At 40.4% G+C, this 19,047-nt stretch overlaps 1 protein-coding gene across 8 annotated transcripts in view; it reads left to right on the top strand.

Annotated features, from left to right (window-relative positions):
- The window catches only part of ARHGAP26 (Rho GTPase activating protein 26), a 392,428-nt gene that overhangs the window by 357,923 nt on the left and 15,458 nt on the right, over window positions 1-19,047 (top strand). For 3 of the 8 annotated variants that reach the window (XM_054568249.1, XM_054568246.1, XM_054568248.1), the window contains 2 exons: window positions 13,718-13,828; window positions 13,964-13,993. The exons of 1 other annotated variant lie outside the window; for it this stretch is intronic. In XM_054568249.1, coding sequence (XP_054424224.1) covers window positions 13,718-13,828; window positions 13,964-13,993 — 141 coding nt within the window. Of the gene's footprint in view, window positions 1-13,717; window positions 13,994-19,047 lie in introns of all 8 variants that reach the window. 4 more of the 8 variants (XR_008528711.1, XM_054568245.1, XM_054568250.1 and 1 more) reach the window with 2 other exon arrangements.

Below are 19,047 nucleotides of genomic sequence, written 5' to 3'. Positions count from 1 at the left end.
GACAAGTAACATGTACAAGAGGATCATTGGGGCCATATTGTGAAAGACCATCAAATGACAAAAACCCAACCAGCTTGAGGAAAAAGTGGAAGTCATAAACTTACAATTTTGGGAACTCTCAGGGTGGATATAACCTCGAGTACAATTGGATCCAGGAGCCCAAATTATTATTTTACTTGGCTCTTCTTCCCTCCTTTAAAAAAAACAAGCAGAACTTGACTTTTAGAGACAGATGTTTGCCATGTAATGGGAAAAATGTACCTAAGGCAGTACATTTAGGTTTTGTAGCCAGAAGGAAGATCTTTCGTATACCAGACCCCATGAATGAACGGTGATCAATTATATGTTCATCCATGACCCTACCACTGTGGCCAGGGGAAAGAGATACTCTTAAGTGGCCAGAGTGGATCTCATGCCTGCCCCTGGAATGAAATCAGTGGGATTCTAGACCCGCTGTATCACTCGGAATGGGAAAGAACTGCAAATTAGCCAGAAGAAGGGAAATGGGAAAACTGGTGGGCAGGAATAAACTGTAACTACGTATTCTACTCTACCAGAGTAGGAAATTCATTCTACATTCAGTAGGTAATGGAGAGTTTATGAGCAGGAAATTGCTACTCATTCAACACCTATTTATTAAGCTATGTGTTTAGGTGGTACCTGTAGTTATCATGTGCACTGGGATGGATTAGAATGGTAAAAGGTAAAGAAACTAGCTAGAGATTCTTATGTTAGTCTAGATGAGAAGGCCTTGGTCTTCATCCAGGAAAGCAGGAGGAGAGTATTGATGTGTTTATGATCAGATTTGCATGTGAAATGCATGATCATTTGAAATGATCTTGAGAAATCTTCCCCATAAATTAAAGCATCTATGTTGAAAACCTTACTTATACTGTAAGTTTGCCTAGTAATGTGAAGTGTGTCCAAAGTAATTTGGAATACCTCACATTTGGAAAACAATAGAAATTTTAATTTTGTGAGATCAGAATTAATGGTGTTTGGCTATGTCAGTTTTCATTGACTTCTCAGTGGGTGTTTGGTTTTGGAGTACAAGAACTAGAGAATATAAAAATCATTTTCCTTTGGTGTGTTTTTATTCGCAGATGTTAAAACTCTTTTTTTCCACTGGAAAGGGTGACTTTGCTGGAAAATCATTTAAAGTTTTTTCCAGTCAAGTCAATAAGCTCCTCAGAAGCAAATGAACAAGAGGTGAAAATCACCGTGAAGCCTGGAGAGACTGCATTCTTTCAGTGCGGCCTGAGCCAGCCATTGTGGAAGGCAGCATGGTCTTGGGGTGAATATGAGTTTCGTGCATGGTCATGCAACAGAGCAAGGCCAGGCATGGAAGATATAAATGGTGTACAGAAGACATTTGAGTAGGTCAAAATCAGATCAGAAACAATTTTCCATATGTTTAGACTATTCGATAAACACTAGAATTAGAGGGAAGTTGGCTATTTACTTTATGGCACGGGAGTCAGAGACTGTGGGCCTTTTCATCAAAGTTCATATCTCTTTATCCCTCTGCCTTATATGCCTTTCATGGTATTCAGACCAAGTTTTGTAGGGTTGCGGGAATTTAACTTAATTGTCCTGGATACTACCTTTAGCAGGGTGCTTGTTTCTATTGCTTGAGAGTCTGAATATAGTGAAATATTTTAGGTTCTTATTTAAGGAACCCCCTTCCCCTGGGGTTATTTTTAAGCTGAAGTATTTTGGGCCACCACTGCTAATTTTAGATACTCCTTTGTTTTCAGCAGTGGACATTTAGATTCTTATTGAATCATTTTCCCTCCTTTTCCTCCCCCTAGTCCAAACAGGAAATATCCCCTGAAAGCAGATGGTATGGAATAGTATGCCAGATGGCCAATGACTTTCAGCCAGTGTTGTTAACATGTTGTCCAGCTTACTCAGAGTGTGACATCAGAGATCTCCTCAACTTCCCCATACCCAGGCGAAAGGAAGGCACCATGGATATAAAATGTAGTAATTTTGACAAAAACAAAACTAGTCTCTAGGAAAGCCAACCGTATTTCTCAGGGAGGAGAGCAGGATGAAAAAGTTATTTCTTACATATGCAGGGTGCTCAATAAATATTTGTTGATTATGTTTGAAAAAGAAGAGAAACAGTACAGACAGTTGGGAATTACCAACTATAGTATACAACTTAAACCACAGATTAGTGCAACAAAACCGAACTGTCTTCTTGCCCCGAGTAAACACCTTTTCTCTAGAGAATAAAAGTAGTCTTTGTATGATTCGGGAGATTATATTTTCTATTAATACTTATTTTTTGGTTGTAAATGTAACCTATTAACTGCAGAAAATGTGAACATATTTTAAAAGCACAAAGAATAAAAATTACCTTTAAGCTCATCACCCAGAGAATGCTGTTAATATGTTGGTATACTTAACTGTACATAAGTATGTTTTAAGATAGGTTTGCAGATACTTTTTTGTTATATAAAAAGGCATGAGCCCTGGCTGGGTGGCTCAGTTGGTTGGGGCAGCATCCTGTGCACCAACAGGTTGCAGGTTCTATCCCCGGTCAGGGCACAGACCTACGTTGCAGGTTCAATCGTGGTTGGGGAACATACAGGAAACAACCAACTGACGTTTCTCACATTGATGTTTCTCTCTCTCCCCTTCCCTTCCTCTCTCTAAAATCAATAATATATCTCTCCTTGGAAGAGGATTGAAAGGGGGGAAAAGGCATGAAATGTAAATATACAGCTTACATTTAATAAACAACTAAAATAATTATTTAGCAGACACCCAGAACCGCCAAAAAAGTTAAGATATGCAACCTTGCCTAGACCCCAGAAGTGTTCACATCCCTTGCTTTCTCCTTATAATTCTCTTCCTCTTTCCCACCAAAGGTAACCAATAATCTGATACTTACAGTAATCAGTTCCTTGTTTTTATCTATATTTAAACCTTTTGATATGAATTCTTGTTATATGCAGTAGTTATGTTCAGTGACATCACCCCAAGCGCTGAATTACCGATAGTGAATTATCACTCCTAGGGAAAATACAGGGTTAGGTTCCTGTGAGCCCCCTGTTCACAACATTTTGCCAACTGATGAACACATAACATTGTTTTATGTGTGTTTCTGTTTAAAGACACCTTATTTAGTATCGTTAACATTGAAGTCATCACCAGCTGTACCCTAAGTCATGCTTGAATGACTCTTATTAAACATAAGTCATAGCACACACTTGCACTTAGAAGCACTAGAGAGTTGAAACAAGAAGGCAGAGCATCCCTTTGTTTACCTCAGATGGGAATGTGTACATCAGGTACTCAGGGTAACTTGTTTTTTATTGCTCTGTGTGTGTCTGCAAATGACTGTGAAAGCCCCAATTCTGGAGCTGCAGATAAATTTTAGCAAGTAGGTAAATTCACAAATGCAGAACCTGCAAATATAAGAATCACCTGTATGCATCTCTAGATGATATTATTTTATTTCAGTATTCTGAGTCCATTTTTTTCATTGTATTATATTGTATTGTATTGTATTATTTTCTTATTGTTGTTCAATTACAGTTGACCTCATTTTTCCCTATTACTCTCCCCTGCCCTACCCACCACCCACTTCCCACATTCAGTCCTCCCCCTCTTTGCTCAGTGGTTTAAGGGTCATTAGTGTAGCTATAGCTCCTTTATTTTCATTGCAGTAGAGTAGATTGCTGTATTAAAATACTAAAATTACTCCTCTGTTATACTTCTGCTGAACTCCTAGGTTTTCAGTTTTTCTTTTACAAATAATTCGCTCTACACATTCTCATACATGTCTTCTGGTACACACATACACCCTGTGTTCTAAGGTATATGTCTGGAAACAGAACTGCTGGGTGATAGAGAATGAATGATATCTTCACCTTCGCTATATAATGTTAAACTGTTGTCCATAGTGGTTGTAGCAACTTATATCCTTCCTCCAGCCAAGTACAAGTGTTCCAGACATTCCATATCATGTAAGCACTTGGTATTTTCAGCATTTTGATGTTAGCTATGTAGTCATTTCAGTAGGTATACAGGATCATTCTACTGTGGTTTTAATATTTCCTGTCTTACAGCAAAGTTGAGCACATTTTCTTTTACATTTTTTCTTCTAAAGTTCCTGCTCAAGTTTCTTACCCATTTCCCACTTTGTTATCAGGCTTTTTTTACTGATCAGTACAAGTGTTTGTGTAGTTTGGTTATAAGCCCTTTGTTTACATATACGTTGTAGGCTGCATTTTACTCTCTTTTAACATCTTTTGATGAATAAAAGTTCTTAATTTTAATGTGATTTTTTTAATCATAAGAAAACCAGTAATTTTTTTTTTTTTAATGATCAGTGCCTTTTATGCCCTTTTGGGTAAGTTCCCAGAGATACTCTCCTCTAAAACCTTTCTTGTTTGCCTTTGGCATTTAGATCTATAATCCACCTGGAAATCATCTGTTAGTTATGATATGAGATAGAGGATCAAGTGTCACTTTTTCCACACAGGTATCCAATTATCCTAGCACCATATATAGAGGAGTGCTTTCCACTATTATCATAAAATAATATAGGCTCATGATTTTAGAAATTCAAGCAGTACAAACAAATATAAAATTAAAAACTAAATGTGCCATGCAGGCCTGTGCCCCCCTCCATCCCTATTGCCAGCCCCCTGAGGCAGTTATGCTTCCTTGCTTGCAGATTTTACTTTAAGAAGAGTGTTCAGACATTCCTAGCATTAGGACGGTGGCTTCAAGTTAAGCCTCAGGACAGTAGAAGATTGACCCGAGTGGCACTATTGCTTTCCTTTTCCTTTTAAGTTATAGTGAGTTGATTTGGTTTTACAATATCTTCATTATGTAGAGAATGACAGTTGTACTGCACTCAGTTTGAGATAGTTAGGATGTATTGGGATTTCTCAGCAACAATTCAGATCTTTTGAAATAGCAAATGTTACCATGCAGACTCTCTGTAGTGCCCCCAAAATGCTTCAGTGTTTCCTTACAAATAACTTTATAATCTGTGAGTTTTATTTTCATTGAAAGAGAGTAAAGACATTTTGTTTTAAGAGCCAGTTCTGATGTACCTGAAATGTGGTATTGAAAAAGATTGAGGGGCTATCCTCAGGTGTAACAGGAAAGAATACCACCCTCAGTAAGTCTAGGGCACCATGGAGCACAAGAGAGGCATCTGTCCCATGTAACCCTACTGTCCTTTCCGTTGAGGGTTCTTCCTGTGCAACAAGCCATTGAGGTGGGACCCTTGTCTAGGCATCTTTAATTCCAGTTCATAGTTTTCCCCCTCTACCTCTTAATTCTTTATTATTCTACATGAGAAAGTTTGAATGATTGACTTGGGGAACCTTATCAATGACAGAGGCCCTATTTTCAGGTTCTGGACTTTGTTTAAGTCATGGAATTATTTGCCATTCCCGCCACACTACATCTGAATTTTAAATTTATTTGGAACTTATACTTCAGGAAAAACTTTAAAGCTGGAAAACAGAATTGCTGAACTTAAATTAGTCGAACTATTTTAAAAGCAAATAATTTAAAAACTAATTTAGAACAATTGCATGTAATTGGTAAGGCCTTAGGGGGATTTTACCAGCTCCTCTCATAAAAATAAAAATCAGGACTCTGTCACTGTCTGAATAAAGATGCATATAAAATTATGTTCAGTGAGGGGAAAGAATCTGTAAATACTGTGCACACCAGTAAGAGTCAGAAAAGAATGCAGAACATTGCAGCTTAGGGGCGTGTGGGTTTTTCTCGTTGTGAAGTTGTGAGGCACAAGAAACCTCAGGAGGTCGAAACCCGTATAGGATTTCTGCATTTTGAAATCTTCTGTGGACACATGTAAAGAATATATGTGTTCAAATTTTCAACAAATAAAACCGGTTTTTGTGTCACATGCTCTAATTCACCATTGTCCAGTTTACCGTGTTTCTTTTGGTTCTGTTTCTCTGGCTGAAGTTTCAGGTTCCTTCTTAAAGGGATATTTTCCATAGGAGAATTCACTAATTTGGGATTAAATTAGATGAGAGAGGACTTGAGGTTTTCACAGAATTTTCTTTTCTCTTTCATTATAGGAGGAAAGGGAAAAAACAACAAGCTGTCCTCCTCGGATTTAACAGCAGCGCCCCAATTCAGATCTAAATGGGAAGGAGGACGGAGGGAGCGCTGAGGCCACCCCTGGGGCAGCACTCCCTCAGTCCGGCTCAGACCAGGGGCCCAGGGCTTGGGAGCCTGGGCTACAGGTCACGGTTTACTGCCTTGCAGAGGTGTAAATGTCAGCTTTGTGACTTCTTCACAGTACGCTGCGGGCACAAGACTCTTTGGCTCCATCTGTGCTCCTCATCCTTCGGGTTTAGTCCTATCTATGAGAGTCCTAGACTGTGCGGACCATCCACCACTCCGAGTTTCTCTCAGAGCAGCCGTACCTTTGACCAGGGGTCTCACATCCCCAGGGTCCCAGGATGTGTTTGTCTGTTTCTCTATCCATCTGCCTGTCTCCTCCTCCTCACCACCTTCTTGGCAGAATGCCCTTTGGAAAATTAACATTGCTTCCAGTTGGAAACAGAACACGGGAAGGGAGTTATATTCATTTTTATATCATTGGAAATGCTAGCAAAGAGAGCAATCTCAGATAACCTTTGTGAACTGGGGAAAAAAAATGTCCATCTAATTTTTTTTAATGATAACACTCCATGCTGGTGGGGCTATGGTGGGAGGGAAGGGGCAACCCCCACACGGTGTTAGTGGAAATGCAATTCAGTAGAACCTTTCTGAAGAGCCATTTGCTAAGATGTACCAGGACCCTTAAAAGGAAAAAAAAAAAAAAAAAAAAAAGTCCTAGCCTTTAACCCACTGATTTAACATTCAGGAATTTATGCTAAGGAAACAATTGGAGACACAGGCAATGATCCTCAGCAAGGATGTAAGTTGCAGCACTATTTATAATAACTAAAGAGGAATAATAATCTGAGTGTACACAATAAGAGAATGGTTACATAAATCAAGATATACCGTATAATAGAATACCCTGTAGTCATTTAAAAAATATGATATTAAAGATTTTAATAACATTAGAAAATGCTTTTTTAAGTGAAAAAGCCTTCTAACTATGTACAGAGGAACAAAAGTAGGTTTATAGTTGTGAGTTTCTGAAACACAGCTTATTCTTGATTATTTATTAATTATTGTATCATTTTCCATATGAACAACTCTAAACCTACTTTTGCCCCACCCTGTATGTAGTATTATCCCTCCCCACCAGAAGTGAGGAAATATGCCAAGATGTTAGCAGTGATTATCAAGGGTAAAAATTATTATGATTTTATTTCTTACTTTTTGGTATTTCCAGTTGTCTACAAGGCCATCTGTAACTTTGAGTATTAAGATGTTAAAAGATACACTTTCTTCTTAAAGTGACCTCTTAACTGCTCAGCCCGTAAGCAGCACAGGTTTTAATTACTGTGGTGTAGAGACCAGAGAGGGGAGGGTCTGCCACATCCACGGTTAGGCTGGGAGCCCGCAGGGCAGCCCTGTCCACAGTACGGCGGGCATGTCCTGCCGGTCCAGCTGGCATTCCATTTGCCAGTGAGTCACCACAGAAGGGTGTCAAGCTCATGATATTGCTTGAACTATGAGCCACAACCCAGTGTGCTGCCAGGCCTTTGAGCCTTATCTTCCTAAACCATTATCTCTTCGCTGTCCTATGAATGTCAAAGGGATTGACCGGGACTTTTGAGGACACGGTGGACCAGCCAGCTAGAGCTGGTGCAAGCCTTCCCCTTGAATCCAGATCAGATGAGCTGCTACAGTTCTTGATATGGGGGTCTGGAGGGACCCCAGGAATATTTAGGGTGAAAAGTGTGCTGGGGTGTTCAGCTCAGATACACCCTCCCAGCTGGTCTCTGAGGGCTGCAGAGAACACTTCAGGGGTCATCAGCTAAGATTTTAGTTATAAAATTATTTTCTCTTATCCTGTTATCTTTGGCCTCATTAGTGGGAAAAGAGTTTGAGAATATGATACTGGAGGTTTCAGAGCCAATAGGGAAGCTGACCATTTTGTGTTTTGGACATTTTAGGGGTTCTGTTGTCAGTTTTAAGTAACCTCTAGACAGACACTTCTGGAGTGAAAAGGTACAAGATATTACCAGGAGTCTCGGGCCATTCTCATTCCTGTGCACCCTGTTTCCCACCTAGGTGTTATCTGAGTTGCATCACAGCTAAAATATAATGTGCTCTCTATCCCCTGGACTGTATATGTTTACAGTCATTCTGCTGCTACAAGCATCAATCACTGTGGTATATAAAAATGGCCCATGGTATTGTTGATGGTGAGTTTTCTTGATGTGGCTCTGAGTCACAAATAAATAAAAGGCATAATTCCTTCAGTAGTTTAAAAAATCATAAAAGTACCCTGGCACATGCATTTTATTGTTATACTAAAACACTGTGGTCATAAATTTTACACTGTGGTCATTTTATAGCAAATAAATGTTATTGCTATGACTAAATACAAACAAACAAATGAAACTCTATTCGTTGTTAAAAATTACAGTTAATACTGTGGCAATTGACATGGGGATTGAAGAGTAAATTTCTATAATCTTTATGAATACCCTGAATTCCAGCCGCACCCCACATAATTTCAGGCCTGTACGACTGGCCAAGAACCAATTAGATATCCAAGGACGTGAGAAAACATTTAGAACCCACATTGTTCCCAACTACATCTTTAGCCAAAGGCATCATTCTTGATACAAATGAGATCGAAAACTGGGGGTGTTTCTTACTTATAAAAGCCACTAAAAAAGAAAACAAAATCCTCCAAAAAATGTCCTGAGGCACAAAAGTCCTTTTTCATTGGCCTGTGCTGACCACTGGGCTGCAGTTCGGAAGTCATCACCAGGGCATTGGTGCCTGCTAGGTCATTATCTCACAGGGCTGATTGTGGTGAGAAAACTGAGAAAGGTAGGCCTTCCTTACTAGCTGCAGCTGTGAAAGAAATTGAGAACTGCACAGTGGAGATGAGGCAGCACTCTCTCCCGGGACAGCAGACAAAGTCAAATGGGAGCAGGTATTGAAGTAGTAGTAGAGTAACTTATCCCTGGGCCAATGAATCTTAATATCTTATCTTACACTTGTTTTTTGTTTGTTTGTCTGTTTCCAAAAAGGAGGTGATTTTAATTTTTTTTTTAATTTTTTCATGGAATTTATTGGGGTGACATTGGTTAATCACATTACATAGGTTTCAGGTGTACAATTCTGTAATACATAATCTGTATATTGTATTGTGTGTTCACCACCCCAAGTCCAGTGTCCTTGATCACCATTTATCCCCCTTTACCCTCTTCTACCCCATTCCCCTTCCCTCTGGTAATCACCATACTGTTATCTGTGTCTATGAGTTGTTTGTTTGCTTAATACCTTCACCTTTTTCACTCAGCCCCACAATATCCTTTCCCTCTGACAGCTCTCAGTTTGTTCTCTCTCTGTTGAATCTATTTCTATTTTGTTGTTAGTTTACTTTGTTCATTAGGTTCCACATGAGTGAAATAATATGCTACTTGTCTTTCTCTGGCTGGCTTATTTCACTTAGCATGATGCTCTCCAGGTCCCAGTAGTATTCCATTGGATAAATGTACCACAGTTTTTTATCCACTCATCTAATGATGGGTACTTGGGCTGCTTCCAAATCTTGGTGATGATAAATAACACTGCAGTGAACATAGGCATGCTTGTATTCTTTTGAATTAGTGTTCCAGGCTTCTTTGGATATATTCCCAGAGGTGGAATTGCTGGGTCATAAAGTAGTTCCATCTTTAATTTTTTGAGGAAACTCCATACTACTTTCCCCAGTGGCTGCACCAACCTGCATTTCCACCAGCAGTGCATAAGGGTTCCCTTTTCTCCACATCCTCACCAGCATTTGTTGTTTGTTGATTATTGATGACAGCCATTCTGACAGGTGCAAGGTGATATCTCATTGTGTTTTGTTTTGTTTCTCTGGTGATTAATGACATTGAGCATCTTTACATGTCTGTTGGCCATCTGTATGTCCTCTTTGGAAACGTGTCTGTTTAGGTTCTTTTCTCATTTTTTAATTAGGTTGTTTTGATTTTTTGGTGTTGAGTTTTATATGTTCTTTGTAAATTATGGGTATTTACCCCTTATCAGATGTATCTTTGGCGAATATATTCTCCCATTCATTAGATTGTTTTTTCATTTTATTGATGGTTTCCTTTGCTGTGGAAAAACTTTTCAGTTTGATGTAGTCCCATTTCCTTATTTTTTCTTTTATTTCCCTTGCCCTAGGATATCTATCAGAAAAGATATACTTTGAGAAATGTCTGAGATTTTACTGCCTATGTTTTCTTCTAGGATTTTTATGGTTTCAAATCTAACATTTAAATATTTAATCCATTTTGAGTTCATTCTTGTGTGTGGTCTAGTTTCTTTTCTTTTCTTTTTCTTTTCTTTCTTTCTTTCTTTTTTTTTTTTTTTTTTGCACGTCTGTTTCATTTTCCCAATACCATATATTGAGTAGACTATCTTTACCCCATTGTGTATTTTTGCCTCCTTTGTCAAATAATAATTGACCATAAAGGCGTGGGTTTGTTTCTGGGCGCTCTATTCTGTTCCGTTGATCTATATGTCTGTTTTTATGCCAGTACCATACTGTTTTCATTACTGTAGCCTTATAGTATAGTTTGATATCAAGTAGCATGAGTCCTCCAACTTTGTTCTTCTTTCTCAAGATTGCTGTGGCTATGTAGGTCTTTTGTGGTTCCATATAACTTTTTGGAACACTTGTGCTAGTTCTGTGAAATACACAATTAGTATCTTGATAGGAATTGCATGACTGTATAGATTGCTTTGGGTAATATGGACATTTTAATGATATTTATTCTTCCTATTCATGAACACAGTATATGCTTCCACTTATTTGTGTCTTTTTTGATTTCTTTCTTCAGTGTCTTTTAATTTTCTGAGTACCAGTCTTTTACATTTTGGGTTAAATTTATTTATAGCTATGTTTTTTTTTATGCAGTTGTAAATGGGATTTTTTTTTATTCTGATGGTTCATTATTTGTGTATAAAAATGCAGCTGATTTCTGGATATTTATGTTGTATCCTGCTCCTTTACTGAAGTCGTTGATCAGTTCTAGTAGTTTGTTGGTGGAATCATTAAGGTTCTTTATATACAGTAGCATGACATCTGCAATGACTTCCTCCATTCCAATTTGGATACCTTTTACTTCTGCTTGTCTGATTGCTTTGGCTGGGACTTCCAGTACTGTGTTTAATAAGAAAGATGAAAGCAGACATCCGTGTCTTCTTCCCTATCTTAAGGGGAATGCTTGTAGTTTTTGCCCATTGACTGTTATGTTGGCTATGGGTTTGTCATATGTGGCCTTTATTATGTTGAGGTATGTTCCCTCTATTTCCACTTTACTGAGAGTTTGTATTATAAATGAGTGCTGGATTTTATCAAATGCTTTTTCTGTATCTGTTGAAATGATTGTTGTTTTTATCCTTTTGTTTATGCAGTGTATCACATTAATTGCTTTGTGAATATTGTACCAACCTTGCATCCTCAGAATTAATACCACTTGATCATGGTATATGATCTTTTTCATGTGTTGCTGGATCTGGTTTGCTAATATTTTGTTGAGGATTTTAGCATCCGCAGTTGTTTTTTAATGTTTCATTTTGTCAAATATATTGTAAGCTCTTGTAGTTAGGAACCTTGGAAAATGCTAAGTTGTATCTCACTTATTGTCTTCATCACACTAGGTACTCTATAACTAGTCTTGGCTGGATTAATGGGACCGAAAAAAAGAGGAAAAAGACCATGCTCTTTGAATTTAATTGTTTCTGTTATATGGGTTTCATCTGCTGTATGAATCTACCTGACAGAAGACTGGAGGCTGGATTGGAGATTTTGTTGGAATTTACAGTGTATTGAATCTTGAGTCTGTTGCTGCATTCCCATTTTTCCTTGCAAACGTGGTAGGCATCTAAAGGAAAGTCATAGATCTGTGGTTAAGATGGCTTCAAATGCTATGGCTGGGTCTGAAGCTGAAGCTTGGCAGTGTCGGGGAACAGAGCAAGTCCTGCTATCCCAGAGGCTTGGAGTCAGGGGCTTGGGGTCTAAACCTTGGTCTTGTCACTTAAGGGCTGGGCATCTCCGGGCAAGCCTCAAATTGGCCCAAGTTTCCACATCTGTGAAATGGTAATTATAATAGTGTCTCTTGACTCATTGCGTGGGTTAAACAAGATTCATTAATGCACTTACCCAATAATTATTTATTGAATACCTGCAGGCACTCTTTTAGGCCTTGGAGTTATAGCTGTAAACAAAATGGACAAAAAAAAATCCATGCCTCGCAGAATTTATATTCTAGCAATGTAGTATACATAAGGGCACTTAATAAATGTTTTATTCAATTAGTCTGAGCCTCTCTGATGCACTCACAGAATGAATTTTTACTGTATATTGCCACAGGAATTTGTTACAACTATAGGTAATTAGGACCATAATTGGGTCTCATGTCTGAATTAAGTGGGTCCCTTTAAATAGGACATTTATGTATTCTTGCTAAATCCCACTATGTTCAGAAAGTCTGTTCCCCAGATTGGATTGCAGTCATTTTCATGTCTATAAAGTGCTTGAACCAAACAGCACAGCCGTTGGCTGAGGTTCAGGGACTGCAGGTGGTGGTGTGTCCAGGTGGTTCACATTGTTTTCTCAGGTCATTAGTATTTGCACTATCTGTGACTTAATATGATTTTACAGAGTTGCTCTGATGTTTGTTTGTTTGTGTAATTTGTGGAAATAAGTCAAAGTGTAAGCATGACCAATTAAAATGAAATTGTATTTTAGTGCGTAATTTCAACCTTTCCTCTCCAAACTCTTGATCAGCCACCAATCAAAGAACAAAATGACAAATTTAAAGTTTCCTTTCCTCCTTTTATTTACTATTTTTTTTACTGCCTCCCATCTAGGGTTTTTCTCTGAGCATCAGAATGCCCAGAATCCGTGCAAACAGAAAGAGCAGACCTAGAAAGCAGAGCCCAGAGGAATGGCATGCCGCCCTTAATCTCAGGCCCTCCCTCTGGAGGGGTGTGTCCAGACCCATCCTCCATCTGCTGTCCTTTTTCTAATGTACTACTACTCTGGGTCTCTGATGGCACACAGCCCATTTAGTTAAAAGTGTAAACAGGAAATCGTTTTCTGGCTGAATAGCTTGTGTGGCCCGGAAAAATGGTCATTTTTGCTGAGACACAACTTTTAAAACATTCACACGGCAGTGGAAGCCCAATGCTGATTATAAGCTAGTCCTGCCCCGAGACAGAGGCCTGTGATAGGACATGGGTGTGGGAACTCACATATGCGGATTCAGGGCATTTATCACCCGATGGCTAAAGGCACGAAGGACACAACTGACAAAGCTCCTGTCACCTAGAACGCAGCTATTCTGCAGGGTAAGGAGACACGTTTATGCTCCAAGGAACTGCAGAACAGGCATTAGTTGAAAGATGCGGAGGTTTGGTCTGGAGAAATGGGACTTGGCTCTGATGACACCTCCCGGGTCTCAGTGCTGCACAAGTCTGCTCCAGCCCCCCGTCATGTGGCCGTCCATGAACCTCCTGTGCTCCCATTGTGGTTTCCCTGTGTGCTGACAAGTTTTCTGGTTGTTATGTCTTGCAGCCCCCCGAATCCAAGCCCAACTTCACCCCTCTCGCCATCTTGGCCCATGTTCTCGGCGCCATCCAGCCCTATGCCCACCTCATCCACGTCCAGCGACTCATCCCCCATCAGGTCTGTTGCAGGGTTTGTTTGGTTTTCTGTTGCTGCTGTTGTTCTCTCATTGGCTTGGTCCTCTCTTCATGCAGTGTTCAGCCTCTTCGTCAACTTTGTTCCCTGCCATCCAAATCTGCACTTGCTTTTTGACAGGCCAGAAGAAGCTGTTCATGAAGACTCCAGGTAAAATCATGGACGATGACCAATCTGGTCCCATTTATCCAAAGCCAGTCAGGGACAGCAGGTGGCCAGCCTCTGCTCTCCTGTGATTCCAGCCTAAGAGCCAAAGCTGGGAGGGACCATTTGCATGAACCAGCCTGACATTTTCCACACCCTTTTGAACCCTTCCTTCAGTTTGATTTAATAATCTGTGATACCTGGCGTTTGGGGAAAGAGTACCTGCTGCACGGGCTCCTATTTGGCTCACTGTCTGTAACGTGGGGCCCTCTGTGCTTTGGTATTAGATAATACCAGAGAGATCAGTACCAAGACATGCACTGGCCTTTTCTTCCCTCGTTTTAATCAGTTAACATCAGGCAACATTTACTTGTGGGGTTGGGCTATCAACCATGAGCGCTGACACCTAGTTGCTGAGACCAGACCACTGGGAGAGAGGAATATAACACAGAATAAGAAATCAAGATACAAAGTGATTTTTCTTTAAATTGTTCATAGCCACCTCCTTCCCTCCATGCCCTCCCAGGAATCATCAATGCTCCCAGCCTGCTTCTGTCTCCATGTGTTATGAACCTTTTGCTCTCATTGGAACAGGCAGCACATTTTTCTAAGGGTTGGCCTAGTTCCTCTCCCCAAGAGCCATGCTATAGTTTTCCCTGCTTTGATGACGTTCAGACTTCATTCTTTGCCCTTGAGTTCTTTGGAGAAAAGAGGCTGTTTAAATCCAGGAACCTACAGGACCCCTCTCCTGTACAGGTCTGCAGCATGTTGTGCCTCTCAAACTTAGTCTCTGTTTGCAAACAACCAAAATGTAGAGCCCAGTTATACTCACCATAAGCATTTTGGGCCTTGGCAGTATTTTCTCATCCATCTTTTTCTCCTACCTGTTTTTTTCCTAAGGGGTGGGTCCAGCAGAGAGGCTTTAACCATTTATAAAGCTCAATCTTGTTTTATAAAGAAAGTTCTTTTTTTCTTTATTCATATATAGATGTATATATTACTTTATTCTCCTCTTTTATATCTATCACACACTTTTATATCTATCATTTCATGCCGTTCTTATGTGAGAATGAGAGGAGAAACGGTCTGAACTAAGGCACAGAGAGGTGACTTGTACATAGTCACGCAACTAAACTAGAGCCAGTCTAGAATTCAGGACTTCTTGCCCTCAACCCACTCTTTCTGCCAAACATGTGAGTGTCCCTAAATTCAAGTTTCCGTGCAACTTTCAGCCCCAGAGCCTGGTCTGCTCTTCTAGGTTTTCTATCTAACTTTGTTCTAGAATATGAGAAAGATATCTTTTCAGTATATCCTTTTATTCTCACCCTAGAAATAAGGTAAAAATCCAAATCATATTTTCCTGACACTCAGGTTATTTCCTAATTATTTCTTAAACGTATTCTCGGTGCTCTGGGAGATACTAACTCTCTCAGACACTAGCTATGGCATGGATTGTTCTGTTTAGATCGCTGATTGCCCAGGAGGACCTGAACCAGAGCAAACCACAGCGACCAGAGATAGTCACCTTCCAAAATGCCTCCCTCACTCATACCAGAGATATTGTCATTGCTCATTCATTTTGGTCAAGAGAGAGTAAAATTTTCAAGACATTAGCCCCTTGGACAGAAAGGGTTAGGGGCCTCAGGATAGTAGAATCATTCAGTTAAAAACCTGAAATGTACTCTCTGTTTTGAGAATATTCACTTTTTTTGTGTCTCTGAGCTTTGGGGCCCTTTTGCCTCTCTAGTAGCTCCACTTCTCCTCTCCCTTCCACCTTCTAAGACATTTCCAGATTTTTTCCTTTAGCTACTCCTTTCCTCTCCCAAAGTATTTCCAAAGTGGCAGAGGCAGGTGGCAGTAGAATCTGCCCGCATACTATGTGTGGGGTCATGGGTACTCAGTACTGCCTCCTCTGGCCATTGTTAGAACAGCACCATTTGAAGATGCTATTCCACAACCCATTAGGAAGCTGCCATTTTGAAAATACGCAAGCCTGAGTAGGGCTTGCAGTTGGCTGTCACTGAGCTAACTATGTAAGCCGACGTAAGCACAGATACAGATAGCGCTGGGGAGCTAGCCTGTTACAGCTCACCAGAGAAGGCCAAAATCCCATAGCTGCTGTTGCAGTATACAGCCAAGAGGTGGGGGCCTACACCTATTATTCAGGTCCAGTGGGGCCTTCCCCCAAATCTATTTCCAGAATGTGAACTTCAATTTCCTTTTCTAGGCAGAGCAGTTAAAAATAAGTACTTAATTATATCTAATGAACGGTCTCATGAACTTCAACATAATGCATCCTCTGGAAATGGCTTCCTCTCCCCTCTTCAAAGCAACTTTAGTGTTTATTAGTTCAAGCTCAGAAATGAAGATGCCTTTCACAGCACATCAGAGAAAGGGTACTGGAGAAACATTCCCTTCACATATCCCCTTCCTTTCGCTCATACCCCCAGAAAAGCTCCTAGCCCCAAACCTGTCACTGGCATTTGCACAGAGGCCCCTGGAAATGTTGCCTAAATGGTCAAGCCATCACCACCTGCCAATCTATCTGGCCCCACCTCCCTCTCGTGCCATACAATGGAGAGTAGGTCGTCATTTTGCGAGGCTTGCAAGGGCATCTGAGGGAACCTCCTCTGAGTGCTTTCCTGGCCTCATGCCACGCTCAGAGGCGAAAATTAAAAGTGAACTAGCAAAAGCTTCCAAACTTGTTCATGCCCTTGAAGGCCCAGCTGAGGTCTGAAGGGCACTGTCACGGCAGCGGCCGAAGGCATCCCAGGCTCTCTGTGTCCAGTGCTGAGAGGCACTGCAGAGAAGAGGGAGGCAGGGAGCCAAAGAACCAAAGATGCTTGGTGGGGAATTTTTATTTTTTTATTCAGAGCCAAAGCCTACAAACACAGCCTCTGTGCCAACAGGAGCTGTTTGGGTAGGAACCCTACCTAAAGCAAACTGCTCAAGGCTTTTGAGAGGGAGTACGGCATGGGACACTGAGCTTGTTGGGCTAACAGACTTTTTAAAAAGATAAGACTCTTCCCTGGGTAGAGTTGCCAGATTTAGCAAATAAAATAAAAATACCAAATACCCAGTTACATTTGAAATGTTTATAAACAAGAATTATTATTATTATTATATATATATTATTTTTAGTGTAAGTATGTCTCGTGTAATATTTGGGACATACTTATACTCAAAAAGTATTCCTGTTGATCTGAAATTCAAATGTGACTAGGTGTCTTGTATTTTATTTGGCAGCCCTAGTCGTGGGCAGTGGAGGTGGGTCCTTTTAAAAGGCACCCCTTCTGTCATCCCTCCCATTTTTGTGCACATCCTAAGGGGCTGGGAGGAGGTCACAAGGAAAGAGACTCTCTCGTAGACTCAATCACCTATTAATCTGCGAGAAAAGCAAGGCCCTTCCCTGACCTTTGTTTTTATTTTTAACTTACTGTTTCATTGTCACTTCATTATTCAATTCCAAAAGCCTGATATTAGTGGAAAATTACTCCTCTTGAATGATAATCTTGGGCACCATTCCCTCTGCTTTCTTCCTGCCAGCTATCCCAGTTGGTTTCCCTGGCTTGCCCCTATTTTGTCCCTTTCGCTTTATTCAATGAGGTTAATAAGTAACCTCCATGAAAATCTAGCGGGAGGAGTCTTGCCTCAGGTGACCTTTCCCTCACCTTTTATTTCCCTGTATGCAGTCTCTTTCCTCTCTCCTCACTTGCTCTGCTCTGTCCTCAAGGGACAGTGACCCTGACTAATCTCATGTCAACTGGGTTCTCTTTCTACCTCCCATGTCATGATGGGCTCTACTTACCTATCAATACGGGGGTTTTGGTGGTTTTAGCACATTTCATAGCCAGGTGACTTCTCCTCTCTGCTCCCGACTCCCTCCAAAAAAAAAAAAAAAAATTAGAAGAAAACCAAAACTTTTTTTTCCTCCCTGGGAAGTTGCTTGTTGGATAGTTGGTCCTTGCTGGCCCATGCACAGACTTGGTTTGGTTATTCACAGAATGTGCCCCTTGTTCTGAACTTTTTTCTGACTTTAATGATAATTACACTGGAAGAGCTGTTTTCCAGTGGAGCTGATGAATTCTAAAGGCCCTTCTTTCTTTTTTTCCCAGAGGACCCACTTTCTTTTTTCTGAACTTCCCAGTTTTCTCCCAGCTGGCCATCATCTCCTGGCCACTAGAAGAGCAGAGAGGACATCAATAAGCTGCACGCTGGCAAAAAATTCTGAATAATCAATTACTCTGATCATTCTGTACCATAGAACTTTTTTGCCTCTTCCCTTCAGTTTTCATGGACCCCAGACTGGAATTTCTAGATACAGGCCCTGGTATAGGTTTCCACCCATCCATGGCTTGCTCCTCTTCCCAAAGGGAGGCTGGACCTGGTGAATCCAAGAAAAAATGATTCCAGAATGACCCCAAGATGCCCCGCCTCTTCTGATTCTGTCTGGATTTACCTGACACCAGTAATTCCTCAGCTAAATCTCATTTGGTCACTAGAAATCAGTGCACCACAGGAGGGTTAGCGCCACTGGCCCCTGGAGGCTGCCCGTTAATCATAAAGATAAAAATATATACACGTTGAATAATTGTCTAACCCAGAGCACCGACTTACTCTTTTGTTATTCTGCCCTGGAGCCCCACCTATGCTTTCTCAGATGGCTTGGAGGGAGAAGATTTCTTTTATCAAATAAAGAGCCAAGTTTTGACTGTTAAGTGTAAGTTTTCTTATGACTCTTGAGAAGTCCATAGATCATTTGAGACTAGTTGGATATCAAAGCAAAAATTTATAGAAGGTAGTAGAATTTACCAGTTTTTACAATTTACTCTCTGGAACACGGGTTGGTGTTATGTGGTCCTTAGGTCAAATCTGGCCCACCACCTGTTTTTTGTAGTAAAGTTTGGGTGGAACACAGCCACACTAATTTGTTTACATGTCGTCTATGGCCGCTTTCATGCTACAAGGCAGAGTTGAGTAATTATACCAGAGATCATATGGCCCACAAAGCCTAAAAGATTTACAGAAAGAGTTTGCCATCCCCAGCTCTAGAACAATGG

This window comes from Pteronotus mesoamericanus, unplaced genomic scaffold, assembly GCF_021234165.1.
Source record: "Pteronotus mesoamericanus isolate MK-2021 breed Mesoamerican mustached bat unplaced genomic scaffold, CSHL_Meso_final contig_2, whole genome shotgun sequence".
Taxonomy (NCBI): Eukaryota; Metazoa; Chordata; class Mammalia; order Chiroptera; family Mormoopidae; genus Pteronotus; species Pteronotus mesoamericanus.
This window is presented reverse-complemented; position numbering and strand designations above follow the sequence as displayed.